A 17,240-nucleotide genomic window follows, 5' to 3' on the forward strand; every position below is an offset into this window, starting at 1 on the left:
AGCTAAGGTTGCAGGGAAAGGAAGCGTTTCTGCCGCTGAGAGAGTCTTGGACGAGCGATTGAGCGCACATCTGACCAGAGACGACCAGAACCTCCCAGTGGATAATAAAGAGGCTACAAACGATGCTTTTCATATCAAGTTCGAGGTAAGTTCAGCAGAAGTTTGCGATGGACCGTGCATGAGTCTGTATTTATGTTAAGGGGTTTTGGTGAGGACAGGTGTGAAATGACGTCATTGCATGGTGAAATCGCATAAGCCAAAATTGACTTTGCCTTGCTGGTAAGAATAAGAAACCCGAACAACCAAGAAGTATTCTCATTCAGTTTCTTGAATTCTTAAATTGTACACTCGTACACCATTTAGTCTGCCAAAATAGTAAACAAATGCTTTTAGCCTGTCCAGAACCACATTTGCGTAAAATAGCAAAATAGGATACTACACTTGCATCCCACAATGCATTGTGATATGTCTCAGCCCAAGCAACCAGGAGGGGAGTTCTGAATCTTCGCACTTCCTGTTTGTCAGCCTGTAGATGGGGAGCAGGATTGGTCTGAATCTCTGCTGCTCAGGGAGGATAGGCTGGAAGAGGATCCAAAGAGCAGCCAATCACAGGCGGAACAGAAGATCAGTGAGGAGAATACCTGTGGTAATACCCCATGGGGATTAATAATGATACATTTGTAATTAGTCATTACCGGTTGTAGTTCCTAAGGCTAATAAGCCAGGTCCAGTCAAGTGTCATGATAGTTACCACCTGCAGTTGCGATTTTAAGATATCCGATGCATTCCCTCTGGGTTCTCCAGGACAGTGTGATGGAAGCGCCCCGTGTGAGGTGAGTTCTGACACATCAGCAGAAGCAAAGAGTCCCTGCAGAACTGAGGGACAGGAGGAGGAGTTCATCTGCACACGTTGTGGGAAGACGTTCCCGGACGCTCTTGAACTGAAGACGCACAAGCAGCAGCACAGCGCGGGGAAACGGTTCAGCTGTTCAGAGTGCGGCAAGGGTTTCACTTCCTCCAGCGTCCTGGAGAAGCACAAGCTGGTTCACAGCAGGGTGAAACCGTTCACCTGCTCTGTGTGCGGCAAGAGCTTCTCCCAGTCACACATCCTTAAAGCGCACGAAAGCACTCACACAGGGCAGAAACAGCACGCTTGTGTGGAGTGCAGAAAATGCTTCAGGTACAAATGCTTGCTAAAGGCCCACCAGCGTGTTCATACCAGAGAGAAACCTTTCACTTGTGAGCAGTGTGGAAAGGGCTTCTCCCGGAAGAATGGTCTAAAAACTCACCAGGTGACTCACACAGGAGAAAAGCACTTCAGCTGCATAGTGTGCAATAAGAGCTTTTACAAACTAAGTCATCTTGTATCTCACCAAAGGGTCCACACGGGGGAGAAACCGTTCATTTGTGAGCAGTGTGGAAGGTGCTTCTCCCAGAAGAGCAATCTTAAAATTCACCAGGTTACTCACACAGGCGAGAAATGCTTCAGCTGCAAAGTGTGCAATAAGAGCTTTTCCCAACTAACTCATCTTGTATCTCACCAAAGGATCCACACGGGGGAGAAACCGTTCACTTGTGAGCAGTGTGGAAAGTGCTTCTCCCAGAAGTACAATCTTAAAACTCACCAGGTGACTCACACAGGAGAGAAATGCTTCAGCTGCACAGTGTGCAATAAGAGCTTTGCCTATCTCAGTGTTCTTAAGAAACATCAGAGAGGCCACACTGGGGAGAATTGCTTTATTTGTGCACTGTGCAAAAAGGTTTTGACCACTAAACGTAGTCTCAAATCTCACCAGTGTCCACACAGGAGAGAAACTATACCTCAGGTTGTGGGAAGAACTTTGCTCGACTAAGTTGTCTTAAGTTGACTAAGCTCAGCAAAGAGACCACACCAGGTAAAAACCGTTCAGTTGCACACTGAAGCAGGAAATGTAATTTTCAGAGGCACATACTCTCACACAGTAAGGAGGAACCAAGGGGCCCTTGAGGAAAATCTAAGCTGTACTGCTCCTTCTGGGCAGTGAAGTTTCACTACATTACATTATTGGTAGACGCTCTTATCCAGAGCAACATACAGTTGATTAGACTAAGCAGAAGACAATCCTCCCCTGGAGCAATGTAGGGTTAAGGGCCTCAAGGGCCCAACGGCTGTGCGGATCTAATTGTGGCTACAGCAGGATTAGAACTACCGACCTTGCGTGTCCCAGTCATTTACCTTAACCACTACACTACGCTACAGGCCACCACACTAATGTGGCTCCTTCATGGATTCCGTCCTCTCTGTTCCTGAAAGGAGCACTGTCACGCTGTCAATGCTTAACTTACGTGTGTAGGCATTCTTAAAATCACCGTCGGTGGAGCCTTGAATCAACAGCGATGGACGAGGCAGCCCAAGTGAGCTTTCTAGCAGCTCTGACCGTACCGTTGGCTATTTGAATGGGTACTCCATGGCGAACGACTGCGGAGAGTTGTAAGAGTTGTGCTGCCATCGTGTGTAGTCTCTGCAGCACGGCAAAGATGCTCTTCTCCCAATGCTCAATATTTCGGATTTCCGGACATAACGATAAGCGGTCGGAGCTGCTAGAAAGCGGTTCGCCTCGGCTGCCTCGTCCTCCCGCTGTCCATCGCCCTCACTAAACTGTAAGGTCGTATTTCCTCGTCAAAATCGAAAAAGCTCATCCTCTTAGGGCACGGCTGAGCCAGACCTGGCAGCTTTGGCTCTGCTGCAGACAGCCTGTGGGTGCATTTCCAGGCACCCAAAACAAGTACTGCAGTTCTGACAGTATAAACCTGTGAGTGACATGTCCATCAAATGCCACACTTTGATTCATTTAAAGGGGAATTCAGCAACCAACAATATTATTTCAATTTGCTGGATATAGACTTGTTTTGGTAGGCATTAGCGGATTTCATTCATAAATAAATGCTGATTAGGACAGAAGGCCGAACATGTAACTTTCTAAAAAAAACTAAAACTTCTCTTTGTTTTTCAGTTTGATCTTGCTCCTTTTCTCTATGAAATACACACACCAAATGGTATTATTTGATATTCAAGAGAATCTGTTCAACTTTATATGAACTTGAACTGCTTTTGCAGTACAGCAAGATGTGTAATGGTTGAAATGGCAATAAGCTACTTGCAAGCCCGCCTGATCACCAGTCAGCCCAGGTCGGCTCATGTCGCCCCACTCCTCACTGGCCTCCACTGGCTTCCTTTTTGCCGCAAGCATCCGCTTCAGGGCCCTAGTTTTGGCATTTCAGGCTGCTAAGGGGACTGCCCCACCTTACATCCAATCCTTAATCGTTCCCTACTCCCCAGCTAGGCCACTCCAGTCTGCCAGCTCTGGTCGCCTTACGGTTCCGTCACTACGAGCACCTGGCGGTCAAGCTGCACGTTCACGTCGCATGTTCACGCCCGTTTTCCGTTCTGGTTCCTCAGTGGTGGAATGTCTAACAAAAATTATAATAATAATAATTGCACTTACGATGACTATTTTGTTTAGAACAGCACTTCATGTGTATTTTACTAGTTATGGATGTGATGCTTTAACTTGTGGAAGAACCTATGTACTTGTAAATCGCTTTGGATTAAAAGCGTCTGCCAAATGACTTAAATGTAAATGTACTTGCTGGCGATATAACAGGCAATTTAATTTGCTGTCTTTACACACTCTTGGTCCCCAGACCGTTTTAACTGTGAAAACGGTGACACATCGGAAGTTAATGCCCTATTTCTGGTTCCAGTGCCATCCTGAAGCATCAACCCCTTATTGGATACAATACTATCATGTGATTGTGCAGTTTGAAACTTAGTTCTGCACTGATGCATATAGTATATGCGTACATATAGTTGCAGTTGGGTTACTTAATAGTCTTGCTAGCCTGTAAACTACAAAAGCTGATTTGTAGCAAAAAAGGCCTAACCTAGCTAGAAATCAGATGTGAATTACAATAGGTAGCTAACGTTAGCTAGCTAGGTGGATACACTTACAAACCTAGATAGCAATGCATGCAACAGTTAGCCTTCTAGCTTGCCTTTGTGGGTCAACAGAAAAAAAAAAAATGGAATGAAAACTCTACTATTACTAAAAGTACTATTTTTCACGAAGAGTTATTATTTTATGTAACCTGCAGGTGTTAAATGCTAAGCTTTGTTTCAGGTCAGAGCACGAGGTCATCGCTGTTGGTATTGATCATGTATCAGAGCTGGGCCAATTACTGTTTGAGAAGGCAGACTCGGGGAGTTTTCTGACAGGGGCATGGTTGAAAATTTTCAGGGCTGCCCAACCCTGTTCCTGGAGATTTAGCGTCCTGACTGTTTTCACTGTAACCAAAGCACACTTCATTCAATAGCTAGAGATCCCGCTGCACTGCTAATTAGTAGGACCGGGTGTGGCAGATTACGGTTGAAGTGAAAACCTGCAGGACGGAAGGTATCCAGTAGCCTGCCGTCTCAGGTGCTGAGGTTTGTGTACAATCTGGGAGACACGGCCACACCTCACGCAGTTCGAGTTCGATTTCACATCTTAAAGGGACATCTCAGAACTGAATTAAGTAACGGGTACTGAATTAAAGGTACAATGGGTAAGATTTTTGTGTTAAAACATTGTTACAAGACCATTGTGTTTATAGTCCTTAAATTTCAAAATATACAGTTGGCGGCCTGACACACTGTACCGAAACATTGTATAACTGTACCATAATTCAAACTCAATGGTTGAAAATTGGTTTTAATTGCCACAGCCAATGGTGTTTCAATGTCAGTGTGTTTACAGTGAATGGAGAGGGTGTTGTGGTTTGAAGGTGTTTGTTGCTGCTATTCCTCTTGACTGTTAATAAGTCCAAAATGACCTATTGTACCTTTAAGTAAAAAGACTCTAGATTGAGATCTTTCAAGTCTTAAGGGACCTCTGAGTACCAAGCCGTATAACAAGTCAGATCGAGTTTCTAGCAGCAGATGCTGGTGCCAGGAATGGACATTCTGGTTATTGGTTTTAAAAATGAATGAATGGATGAAACGCAAAGCACATTTAACATTTTGTCCCAGAAATTCAAACTGCAGTTTGCATTCATGTGTCATGAAATTCAGGAAGTGTATCACTAATATAGTAATGAATTATAAATCATTCACAGTGCACCAGCAAGCAAAAGAGAAATCCACCCCAGATGGGACTCGAACCCACAATCCCTGGCTTAGGAGGCCAGTGCCTTATCCATTAGGCCACTGGGGCACTGTGGTCACTCCGTCTATGAGAGGCTAGGGCTGGGGCCCTCTTGATATAACAAAGAAAAGTCTGTTGTTACAGAACTTTGTAATGGCAGTCACGCTGCACACATCCGGTTGATTCTTCGCGAATTTGACACTCCTTCAGACTGAGATTAACTGAATTAGGTACAATTACATTGCCAATTTAATTTATTTATGAAACATTGGTCTCTCGGGTGGCGCAGCCTGTCGAGCGCTATCCGCGTCCTCTATTGCTTGCCGTGACGTCGGCGGTTCGAATCCGATCGTCCGACACATTGTTGTACGTCTTTCCCTCTCTCTCGCTCCCATTCTTCCTCTCTCTCTATACTATACTGTCCAATGCACAAAATATTTTCCTAAAATTGGTTGGAAAGCCACACTATTTCCAGCCAGTTTTCCGACATTTTAGACACTCGTACAACGTGCCCCGTAGTTGTAGGCCTTCACTGCGCTCAATAAGCGCGAGAACGAGCGAGGTGATCTAGCTTCCACTTTCTGAATTCTCACTGCGTTCTCAAACCAAGAAATTCTGGCAAGACCTTTGCAGATTTGTCAGTGATAATATCTTTAAAGAATTTATTTTGGGATTATTATTATTTTATAATAAATTTGATATTGATGCTGGCAAAATATTTAATTCATAAATGTAGTAATAAAAAACCTTACTTTGTTGTTTTCATGAAAGATGTTGAGCGATATGCGAAACTACTTTTTAATAAAACTAATAAAAAGGCTATCAAAACATTTAATATTTGTATACTTGATAATATCTTTATCCAGTGTGATGTACCCCTGGCTGTTTTTGTTCTGTTTGTATACTATCCCCCGTATACTGGATTCTTACTGTATTCCTTTGTTTAAAAAAAAAAGTTATTTCCTTTCAGAACAATATAATGTTCAAATAAACAATTTACGGATATAAGTGATATTTTGGCGCATCCTTCATCAAATAATAAGTCTGCTTCCTTGGTTTTAATGCCAAAAGTCCCGTAGCCCAACATGGCCGCCTCCGTGAATTGGTTTCTCGCGCCATTGAGCAGCTCCCATTGAAATCCATGGGACCGGAAAGGGGAGGTTGTCTCAAATTATATATATCTCTCGATGGTTTCATACGCATTTATTGTGTCTAGTTAGTTCATATAATTAGCAAGAAACGTCGACTTCTTTTCAATTTCAAGTGGCCTCCACCATTGAGGTTTTAGCGAAAGGTTCCGGAACTAGTCGACGAGTATGTTGAATATAGCGGAGATATGGGAGGCCAGCAGGTGGCAGTATGCGTTCTTTTATTTGAGTTTTATTTTATTTAATACAATTATTTACATTTCAGACATGACAGTACAAACAGGGTTACATTTAAACATGACAGCAGACAATATCACACCACATTAAGACAGTAGACAGTAAACATTCCGTACAATACAATACAATAGGGACGGGTTTGGGAAGGTTCAGGTAATAGGTAGTGTCTTATGATTTAATGTTGGGAGTGAAGGTGCAATTGTCCAGGCAGTCTGTGTTATAAATAGATTTATGTGCAGTTCTGGATTTTCCATTTTGTGTTGGTGGTATTTTTTCCAGCTTTGGCAGTCCAGGTGATAGTAGTCTTTGATCTGGGGGTGATCTGGGGGTGATGGGGGGTGATGGGGGGTGATGGGGGGCGACATGGCTCAGGCAGTAAGTTGTCTGGCAGTCAGAGGGTTGCCGGTTCGATCCCCCGGCTGGGCTGTGTCGAGTCAGTGTCCCTGAGCAAGACACCTAACCCCCAAATGCTCCTGACGAGCCGGTCGGGGCCTTGCATAGCAGCCAATCGCTGTCGGCGTGTGAATGGGTGAATGGAGAAGCATCAATTGTACAGCGCTATATAAATGCCTGCCATTTACCATTTGATCTGGCGGGTAATTATGACAGTGTGAAGTTCCTGTTTTTGAAATAACATGATATTGCTCGAGTCCCATAAAGAGTTCTTGGTGATGTTGATCACCCTCCAGGCAATCTCCGGAGTAGGGGTGCCTGTGATCCAGGATGCAGGAAACTAGTGGCAAAGTAGAAGCGGTTCATGTATGCGGTTTTGTTTTTGAGCTGTATGGTGCTGTTGATGTGGTAGGGGGGCCACCTGTTGCGTAGTGGTTAAGGTGAATGACTGGGGCCCGCAAGGTTGGTGGCTCTAATCCCGGTGTAACCACAATAAGATCCGCACAGCCGTTGGGCCCTTGAGCAAGGCCCTTAACCCTGCATTGCTCTAGGGGAGTATTGTCTCCTGCTTAGTCTAATCAACTGTACGTCGGTCTGGATAAGAGCGTCTGCCAAATGCCAATAACGTAATGTAATGGTAGGCGAGGCTCTGGATCCTGATCAGTTCAGTGATGTTTACTTGTGTAATAACTTGTTCACTAGGATATTTTTGCGAGTTTTGTTTGGATATGTAAGCTGTTTATTGTTCCTACGTCAGTGTTCTATTACGTTGTGCTGTATATGTGCAGTTTTAGATATAATCCATTGTCAGATTAATCAAATAGGCCCTAGTACTTATCTTGTTTGTACCCCTAGCACTTAAAACTACTTCCTTCTAGGGTCTTTCAGCGCACTTATCCCTGGTTATGCACTTTGCACATTGTTTTACATCGTACTGGATAACAGCGTCTGCCAAATGCCAATAATGTAATGTAAACAAATACAATGTGTTTTGAGAGATGCAGACTTCACTACAAACCAACTGTAACCTATCTCGCTTACTTTTTCATGAAATTTGGTTTGTTATGAACGTGAGATGAACATGAACATGATAGCCCCAACTTCCACTGGGACAAGCAGGCTCCGATCTATGAATAGGCAACATCAAGTGTAAATTATTTAGAATTTCAGCTTTTGTAAATCTCTCCAAAAAAGCTATACATTAATTTCACTTTAGAACAAAATTCTCTGCAAAATATGCAGTATAAGTATCAAAAGTAGATGTACTTGTTCTGCATTTGGGCCATGTTATATTATGTAATATTAAATTATTTCTGGAACATTAATGTGCAATTATTATTTTAATATTCTTACTGGCCGAGGTAACTAAAGCTGTCAAATAAATATAGTGGAGTAACTGCGTTTGAGTAATAACAACATATTTGGCAAATGTTGCCAACACCAGCACGACTCAAAGGTAGACACACCGCCTATCAGGTATCCTATTTCGGTCCGGTACAGAAACGGATGCTATTTTTTTTTACTGTACACTTGGTAAAACTGGTCCTTGGGATTTTTCAGCTCACTGGTTAGTTATGTCACTGCGTTATATGATCTACGCATTTAAAGTAAGCTTACCAGTGATAAATTGATCCGAGCAACTCGTTTAGGCCTATATTTACTTACGAGCGGACCTTGACCGCCCCAATATGGCGGCCGCGCAGACGCAGCACGTCAAATCTAGAAATATCTACGTTTCTATATTTATGGTTACGCCGGATGTTGTGTCTCGCTGTTTCAAGTAGTTTGCGAGGAATGTCGTCTTTTACTACTTTTCAGGTTCAGGTGGCCTCCATCATGGAGGTTTTAGCGAAAACGGCAGCAGCAGAAATTACGAAACTAGTTGATGATGGGTCTGCTGTTTGGCGATTGGAGATGAGCAGAAGCCAAAGAGAGAACGAAGCGCTAAAAGCGAAGTTACTGCTGATGGAGGGAGAGCTCAGGGCTGTGCGAGGATACGGAGAGGGAACGCCGGACAATTCTCTAAAACTCTCATTTGAAGTTCCGGTTTGCGACGAATTCACAGAAGCACAAATACGTGGGTTGCATAGCTTATTACATGAAAATGTCACTTTTTATAAAAAAAACCAAAAACAGTTTGCCAATCGTAGCTGTTTATTTGCAGTTAGCTGTAGCAAGAACACCGCGCAATATTTCAGTTGCAGTTCCAATTTAGCCTCTTAGATTTTTTTATTTTTCTGTGTTTTGGTGCACAATGATGTAGAAAATCCCTGCAAATTTGAACTTCCAATTTAATTTCGCCGGTAGAGCTATTTAAAGTTAGCTGGGTGTCGCCATGAAATATGATTTCAGAGGTCCATAACGTAGGAAAGAAAAGCCAAAGGTCTTTGAACATTAGAATTTAGGGAGTACGTGGCGTATACAATATTTCATATCTGGAATATAAACACGATGTCTGCGTTCTTTTTGGAGATATGTTTCCAACGAAATACACTTGTAAAAGGGAGCTTTTTTTTCTTTTTCTTTTTTTAAGAAGGTGGGGGTGGGGTAAACATTTAAAATTTGATTTTATTTGTAGATTATTTATTTAAGAACACTTTCTCAATGTATAAAAATAAGCATGGTTCTAATGATATCAGCTGAGATATGACCCATAGAATATTTAAATCCCTTTCAATTGACTATTTTTGGCACACTCTTCTGGAAACCCAGTCCCTGTCAGAAATGTAACCCGACCATCTACCTTGGATATGTTAAAGTTACATCCTTTATAAACCTTCCTAAAACCTTTGGTACTGGGTGGGTTTTGTTTTTCTTGTCTTTTTTCTTACTTTTTTTTTTTTTTTTACATACGTGTAAAATTGATTGCAATAACAAACGACAATTCCAGTTTAATGTATTACTGCACACCTGCTTGATCAACGAGAGTAGGACTGGTCTGAATCTCTGCTGCTACCTGTGAGAATATCTGTGATAGCATCCCATGGGGATTAATAATGATATATTTAAAATTGGGCTTGGAATTACTGGTTGTAATGGCTAAAGACATCAAGCCAAGTCAAGTTGTGACATATTACGAATTAACTGTAGTTCAGATTTCAAGATATTTTTGCTTTTGTGCAGGCACTTCAGGGGCAGCTGCTGCTAATGATGGTGAAGGACCCCTCTGTAAGGAGGAGGAGCTGCACATGCCACTCTGCCCTGCAGGAGACCCAGAAAAGGAGCTGCAAGCAGAACTCAAACAGGAGCCAGAGGAGCAGCCTCTCACCCCCACACTCCCCCTGTCTGTGGACTTGGGGCTGGAGCTCCAGTCTGTGTGGAGCAAGGCCAACAGCTTGGAAATTTCTCAGGAAAAAAAGAGACAGTGCGTAGGAAGCTTGGAGCCGGTTGATGCCCGGTTAGATGACGACTTCTCTCCTCCGCATTACACAGCTCGGAGGCCATGCTTGGAGAAGGGCGAGGGGTCAGCATCACAACAACAGAAACAAAATGGCCACCCCCTCTACAAAGAGTGCTCTTATGGGCTGCCTGATGAGGTTTCAGCAGAGCTGGCATTCCCTCTGGGTTCTCCAGGAGAGTGTGATGGAAGCGCCCCGTGTGAGGCGAGTTCTGACACGTCAGCAGAAGCAAAGAGTCCCTGCAGAACTGAGGGACAGGAGGAGGAGTTCATCTGCACACGCTGTGGGAAGAGCTTTACCCGACTAGGTAATCTTAAAACTCATCAAAGGGTCCACACCAGAGAGAAACCGTTCACTTGTGAGCAGTGTGGAAAGTGCTTCTCCCTGAAAGGCCATCTTAAAACTCACCAGGTGACTCACACAGGAGAGAAATGCTTCAGCTGCACAGTATGTAATAAGAGCTTTGCCTATCTCAGTGTTCTTAAACAACATCAGAGAGTCCACACAGGGGAAAAACCCCACTGCTGCAATGAGTGTGGGAAGAGCTTCAACCGACCAGGTAGTCTTAAATCTCATCAAAGTGTCCACACCAAAGAGAAACCCTTCACTTGTGAGCAGTGTGGAAAGTGCTTCTCCCTGAAAGGCCATCTTAAAACTCACCAGGTGATTCACACAGGAGAGAAATGCTTCAGCTGCACTGTGTGTAATAAGAGCTTTGCCTATCTCCATGTTCTTAAGCGACATCAGAGAGTTCACACGGGAAAAACCCCACTACTGCAACGAGTGTGGGAAGAGCTTCAACCGACCAGGTAATCTTAAATCTCACCAAAAGGTCCACACCGGGGGGAACACCGTTCAGTTGCACACTGTGCAGCAGGAGTTTCTCCCAGAATCGCACTCTTCAGAGACTCTTCTCACAATCAGGACTCCAGACTAATAACTTCCCGGGGACAATAAACAGTGTGTTTGTGATTAACTGACATCATTCCCAGGACACCTTTAGGACTACAATTTTTATTTTATTTTATTTTCTCTGTGCAACGTGTCGTGCTATTTGAAGAGACTGAGAGCAATAGATGGGTATCTGCACAGACAGAAGACAAGGAAGTGGGTCCTATTGTGGCAGCAGTATTGCTAGGTAAGGTTACTAGGCTAGCATTACGGCGAACCCAAGTCTAGCCTACTGTCGTGATATAGAACAGTAAGACTTTGTTTTAGGCTGCCGGTGTGGATACAAAATTCTTGTCACCTGATTTACAAATCTGGGCATCGCTCTCTTTCTACTTCCAGTGTCATCATGATGTATCAACCCCTTATTGGATACAACGCTATCACGTGATTGTGTATTTTGAAACTTTGTTCTGTGCCTGCTTGCATGTCTTTTCAGTTACGTTAGTTATCTTCCGGGCCACCGGGAAAACTACCAGCTATTCATGAAGACGAGCATTGTATAGCACGTCCGGTGTTCAGATTAAAAGATCGCTATGTAATTTAAACTGTGACGATGTACATTTTTACTGCAGTCTCAACTGTTGCAGGAATTGCTTGCTTTGTTGCACGTCGTACTGGATAAGAGCGTCTGCCAAATGCCACTAATGTAATGGAAACAAATACAATGTGTTTTGAGAGATGCAGACTTCACTACAAACCGACTGTAGTCAAGCTCGCTTACTTCGATTTTCATGAAATTTGGTTTGTTATGAACGTGAGATGAATGATACCGGTTACTTGTTGGAATTAAATTCAGTTGCTGTGGGTGGATCTAATCAGCTCTATGCCAAAACATTAACCTTCTGAATAGCCACAACTTCCACTGGGACAAGCAGGCTCCGATCTATGAATAGGTAACATCAAGTGTAAATTATTTAGAATTTAAGCTTTTGTAAATCTCTCCAAATAGTTATACATTCATTTCACTTGAGAACAAAATTCTCTGCAAAATATGCAGTATAAGTATCAAAAGTAGATGTACTTGTTCTGCATTTGGGCCATGTTATATTATGTAATATTTCATTATTTCCGGAACATTAATGTACAATTATTATTTTAATATTCTTACTGGCCAAGGTAACTAAAGCTGTCAAATAAATGTAGTGGAGTAACTGCGTTTGAGTAAGAACAACATATTTAATTTAGCTGGCCCTCTGGCAAATGCGGCAAACACCAGCACGACTCAAATGTAGACACACCGCCGATCAGGTATCCTATTTGGGTCGGGTACAGAAACGGATGCTATTTTTCACTGTACACTTGGTAAAACTGGTCCTTGGGATTTTTCAGCTCACTGGTTAGTTATGTCACTGCGTTATATGATAGAACGCATTAAAAGTAAGCTTACCAGTGATAAAGTGATCCGAACAACTCGTTTATATTTACTAACAAGCGGATCTTGACCGCCCCAAGATGGCGGCCGCGCAGACGCAGCACGTCAAATCTAGAAATAACTACGTTTCTATATCTATGGTTTCATACGCGGATGTTGTGTCTCGCTGTTTCATGTAGTTTGCGAGAAATGTCGTCTTTTGCTACTTTTCAGGTTCAGGTGGCCTCCATCATGGACGCTTTAGCGAAAACGGCGGCAGCAGAAATTACTAAATTAGTTGATGATGGGTCTGCTGTTTGGCGATTGGAGATGAGCAGAAGCCAAAGAGAGAACGAAGCGCTAAAAGCGAAGTTACTGCTGATGGAGGGAGAGCTCAGGGCTGTGCGAGGATACGGAGAGGGAACGCCGGACAATTCTCTAAAACTCTCATTTGAAGTTCCGGTTTGCGACGAATTCACAGAAGCACAAATACGTGGGTTGCATAGCTTATTACATGAAAATGTCACTTTTTATGAAAAAAAAAAAAAAAAACATTTGCCAATCGTAGCTGTTTATTTGCAGTTAGCTGTAGCAAGAACACCGCGCAATATTTCAGTTGCAGTTCCAATTTAGCCTCTTGGATTTTTTTTTTCTGTGTTTTGGTGCACAATGATGTAGAAAATTCCTGCAAATTTGAACTTCCAATTTAATTTCGCCGGTAGAGCTATTCAAAGTTAGCTGGGTGTCGCCATGAAATATGATTTAGGGAGTACGTGGCGTACACAATGTTTCATATCTGGAATATAAACACGATGTGTACGTTCTTTTTGGAGATGTGTTGCCAACGAAATACACTTGTTTTCACAAGGGAGCTTTTAAAAAAAAATATATTTTTAAGAAGGTGGGGGTGGGGTTAACATTTTACATTTTATTTAAGAACACTTTCTCAATGTGTAAAAATAAGCACGTTTCTGAAAATATCAGCTGAGATATGACACACTCTTCCGGAAACCCAGTCCCTGTCAGAAATGTAACCCGACCATCTACCTTGGATATGTTGAAGTTACATCCTTTATAAACCTTCCTAAAACCTTTGGTACTGGGTGGGTTTTGTTGATACAAAACTTCCAACTATCTTTTTCTTTTTTTTAAAACATACGTGTAACACTCCTATAATCTAAAATTGATTGCAATAACCAACGACAATTCCACTATTTAAACAGTTTAATGTATTACTGCACACCTGCTTGATCAAAGAGAGTAGGACTGGTCTGAATCTGTGCTGCTACCTGTGAGAATATCTGTGATAGCATCCCATGGGGGTATATATATAAAATTGGGCTTGGAATTACTGGTTATAATGGCTAAAGACATCAAGCCAAGTCAAGTTGTGACACATTACAAATTACCTGCAGTTGAGATCAAGATATTTTTGCTTTTGTGCAGACACTTCAGGGGCAGCTGCTGCTAATAATGGTGAAGGGCCCCTCTGTAAGGAGGAGGAGCTGCACATGCAACCCTGCCCTGCAGGAGACCCAGAAAAGGAGCTGCAAGCAGAACTCAAACAGGAGCCAGAGGAGCAGCCTCTCACCCCCACACTCCCCCTGCTGGAGTCCGCAGACTGGGGGATGGAGCTCCAGACAGTGTGGAGCAAGGCCAACAGCTTAGAAATTTCTCTGGAAAAAAACAGACAGTGCATAGGAAGCTTGGAGCTAGTTGATGCCCGGTTAGATGACGACTTCTCTCCTCCGCATTACACAGCTCGGAGGCCACGGTCGGAGAAGGGCGAGGGGTCAGCATCACAACAACAGAAACAAAATGGCCGCCCCCTCTACAATGAGTGCTCTTATGGGCTGCCTGATGAGGTTTCAGCAGAGCTGGCATTCCCTCTGGGTTCTCCAGGAGAGTGTGATGGAAGCGCCCTGTGTGAGGCGAGTTCTGACACGTCAGCAGAAGCAAAGAGTCCCTGCAGAACTGAGGGACAGGAGGAGGAGTTCATCTGCACACGCTGTGGGAAGACGTTCCCGGACGCTCTTGAACTGAAGGCACACGAGGAGCAGCACAGTGCGGGGAAACAGTTCAGCTTCTCTGTGTGTGACCAGAGCTTCTCCCAGTCACATGTCCTTCAAGCGCACAAAAGCACTCACACTGGGCGATACGTTTGTACAAAGTACAGAAAAGCCTACCAGCTCGTTCACACCAGAGAGAAATCCCACTGCTGCAAAGAGTGTGGGAAGAGCTTCAACCGACTAGGTAATCTTAAAACTCATCAAAGGGTCCACACCAAAGAGAAACCGTTCACTTGTGAGCTGTGTGGAAAGTGCTTCTCCCTGAAGGGCCATCTTAAATCTCACCAGGTGATTCACACAGGAGAGAAATGCTTCAGCTGCACAGTGTGTAATAAGAGCTTTGCCTATCTCAGTGTTCTTAAGCAACATCAGAGAATCCACACAGGGGAAAAACCCCACTGCTGCAACGAGTGTGGGAAGAGCTTCAACCGACTAGGTAGTCTTAAATCTCATCAAAGCGTCCACACCAAAGAGAAACCCTTCACTTGTGAGCAGTGTGGAAAGTGCTTCTTCCTGAAGAGCCAGCTTAAAACTCACCAGGTGACTCACACAGGAGAGAAATGCTTCAGCTGCACAGTGTGCAATAAGAGCTTTTACAAACTAAGTCTTCTTGTATCTCACCAAAGGGTCCACACGGGGGAGAAACCGTTCAGTTGTGAGCAGTGTGGAAGGTGCTTCTCCCAGAAGAGCCATCTTAAAACTCACCAGGTGATTCACACAGGAGAGAAATGCTTCAGCTGCACAGTGTGTAATAAGAGCTTTGCCTATCTCAGTGCTCTTAAGCAACACCAGAGAATCCACACAGGAGAGAAACTCCACTGCTGCAACGAGTGTGGGAAGAGCTTCACCCGACGAAGTAATCTTAAAACTCATGAAAGGGTCCACACCAGGGGGAACACCATTCAGTTGCACACTGTGCAGCAGGAGTTTCTCCCAGAATCACACTCTTCAGAGACTCGTACTTTCTCACAATCAGGACTCCAGACTAATAATGTCCCGGGGACAATAAACAATGTGTTTGGGATTAACTGACATCATTCCCGGGACACCTTTAGGACGACAATTTATTTATTAAAAAACTTTTTTAAGGTTAAATGTTCATCACCTTACTCTGAGCCAGTTGAGCACCCATCCCCTCTCCCCTCTCCCCTCTCACTGGCCAGCAGTTGGCACTGCTTTACCCGCAAAATCAATTCCTGTGGCACATGCCAACCTTACCTGCTTGTACAACAATCTCTCTCTGTGCAACGTGTTGTGCTATTTGAAGAGACTGAGAGCAGTAGATGGGTATCTGCACAGACAGAAGGAAGTGGGTCCTATAGTGGCAGCAGTAAGGTAGGTAAGGTTACTAGGCTAGCATTACGGCAAACCCAAGTCTAGCCTACTGTCGTGATATAGAACAGTAAGACTTTGTTTTAGGGGCGGCCTCTATCGTAGTGGTTAAGGTAAATGACTGGGACACGCAAGGTTGGTGGTTCTAATCCCGGTGTAACTGCAATAAGATCCGCACAGCCGTTGAGCCCTTGAGCAAGGCCCTTAACCCTACATTGCTCCAGGGGAGGATTGTCTCCTGCTTAGTCTAATCAACTGTACGTCGTTCTGGATAAGAGCGTCTGCCAAATGCCAATAATGTAAATGTAAATGTAGGCTGCCGGTGTGGATACAAAATTCTTGTCACCTGATTTACAAATCTGGCATCGCTCCCTTTCTACTTCCAGTGTCATCATGATGTTTCAACCCCTTATTGGATACAACGCTATCACGTGATTGTGTATTTTGAAGCTTTGTTCTGTGCCTGCTAGCATGTATTTTCAGTTATGTTAGTTATCGTCCGGGCCACCGGGAAAACTACCAGCTTCATGAAGACGAGCATTGTATAGCACGTCCGGTGTTCAGATTAAAAGATCGCTATGTTATTTGAACTGTGACGCTGTACATTTTTACTGCAGTCTCAACTGTTGCATGAATTGCTTGCTTTCTTAGGGCGCTAGCCAGCATGAGCTTGGAGTGTAAGCCGACTCGGCATAGCTGTTTGCTCAGCTATCTTGTATTTTGCTGTACAAATTTGTTATTTTATTTACCCACGCCCCCTCTCATTCTGCTTCTTTGGCTAATCTGTATACTTATTTTCATATCTGTATTCCTGTACTTGTATTCATTCATTTCATTTTTATGCGTGCAAAGCGCTTTGTTTTTGAAAAGTGCTATATAAATAGTTAATTATTATTGTTGTTATTATTTTATTATTATTATTATTATTATTATTATCATTAACCCACTTTTTCAGAATAGGAGGCTAATATGTTGTGTTTTTAAATATATATATATATATATTATTTAACTTGATACTCTGCGCTGGTTTCGCAGACACAGGTTAAGATTAGTCCTGGACTAAACTGAGTTTCATACGGAGATTCTCCATTCAAAATCAAATTTAGTCCAGGACTAGACGAAGGAAGTTGCCCAAATAAATAAGACGAAGAAAAAAGGCGCGTGTTTTCTGTAATGCTGTACGCTGTGCATCCCTGTCG

The 17,240-nt window shown here is 43.3% G+C and overlaps 3 protein-coding genes and 1 non-coding gene across 6 annotated transcripts; 3 read left to right on the forward strand and 1 right to left on the reverse strand.

Annotated features, from left to right (window-relative positions):
* Nucleotides 1-740: 740 nt before the first annotated feature.
* Nucleotides 741-1,853, forward strand: LOC133130484 (gastrula zinc finger protein xLCGF3.1-like). Its single transcript, XM_061245102.1, has one exon. It carries the CDS (start codon nucleotides 741-743, stop codon nucleotides 1,851-1,853), a length of 1,113 nt encoding a protein of 370 aa, XP_061101086.1.
* Nucleotides 1,854-5,158: 3,305 nt separating this feature from the next.
* Nucleotides 5,159-5,231, reverse strand: trnar-ccu (transfer RNA arginine (anticodon CCU)). Its single transcript has one exon. It is a non-coding gene; the product is annotated as a tRNA-Arg (tRNA).
* Nucleotides 5,232-8,699: 3,468 nt separating this feature from the next.
* LOC133130156 (zinc finger protein 235-like) lies at nucleotides 8,700-11,834 on the forward strand. The gene is made up of 2 exons (XM_061244474.1): nucleotides 8,700-9,017; nucleotides 10,064-11,834. Exons 1-2 carry the CDS (start codon nucleotides 8,735-8,737, stop codon nucleotides 11,149-11,151), a joined length of 1,371 nt encoding a protein of 456 aa, XP_061100458.1. The 5' UTR covers nucleotides 8,700-8,734; the 3' UTR covers nucleotides 11,152-11,834.
* A 682-nt stretch (nucleotides 11,835-12,516) lies between these two features.
* On the forward strand, nucleotides 12,517-16,863 carry LOC133130143 (gastrula zinc finger protein XlCGF57.1-like). Of its 3 annotated transcripts, none has more exons than XM_061244447.1 (3): nucleotides 12,517-12,537; nucleotides 12,875-13,133; nucleotides 14,087-16,863. In XM_061244447.1, exons 2-3 carry the CDS (start codon nucleotides 12,893-12,895, stop codon nucleotides 15,739-15,741), a joined length of 1,896 nt encoding a protein of 631 aa, XP_061100431.1. In that variant the 5' UTR covers nucleotides 12,517-12,537; nucleotides 12,875-12,892; the 3' UTR covers nucleotides 15,742-16,863. The 3 variants fall into 3 exon arrangements, with proteins under 3 accessions (XP_061100431.1, XP_061100432.1, XP_061100430.1); XM_061244448.1 differs by lacking the exon at nucleotides 12,517-12,537 and having other exon boundaries at nucleotides 12,823-13,133; nucleotides 14,087-15,249; nucleotides 15,336-15,503; XM_061244446.1 differs by lacking the exon at nucleotides 12,517-12,537 and having other exon boundaries at nucleotides 12,823-13,133.
* The last annotated feature ends 377 nt before the right edge of the window (nucleotides 16,864-17,240 follow it).

The sequence above is a fragment of the Conger conger genome, chromosome 6, assembly GCF_963514075.1.
Source record: "Conger conger chromosome 6, fConCon1.1, whole genome shotgun sequence".
Taxonomy (NCBI): Eukaryota; Metazoa; Chordata; class Actinopteri; order Anguilliformes; family Congridae; genus Conger; species Conger conger.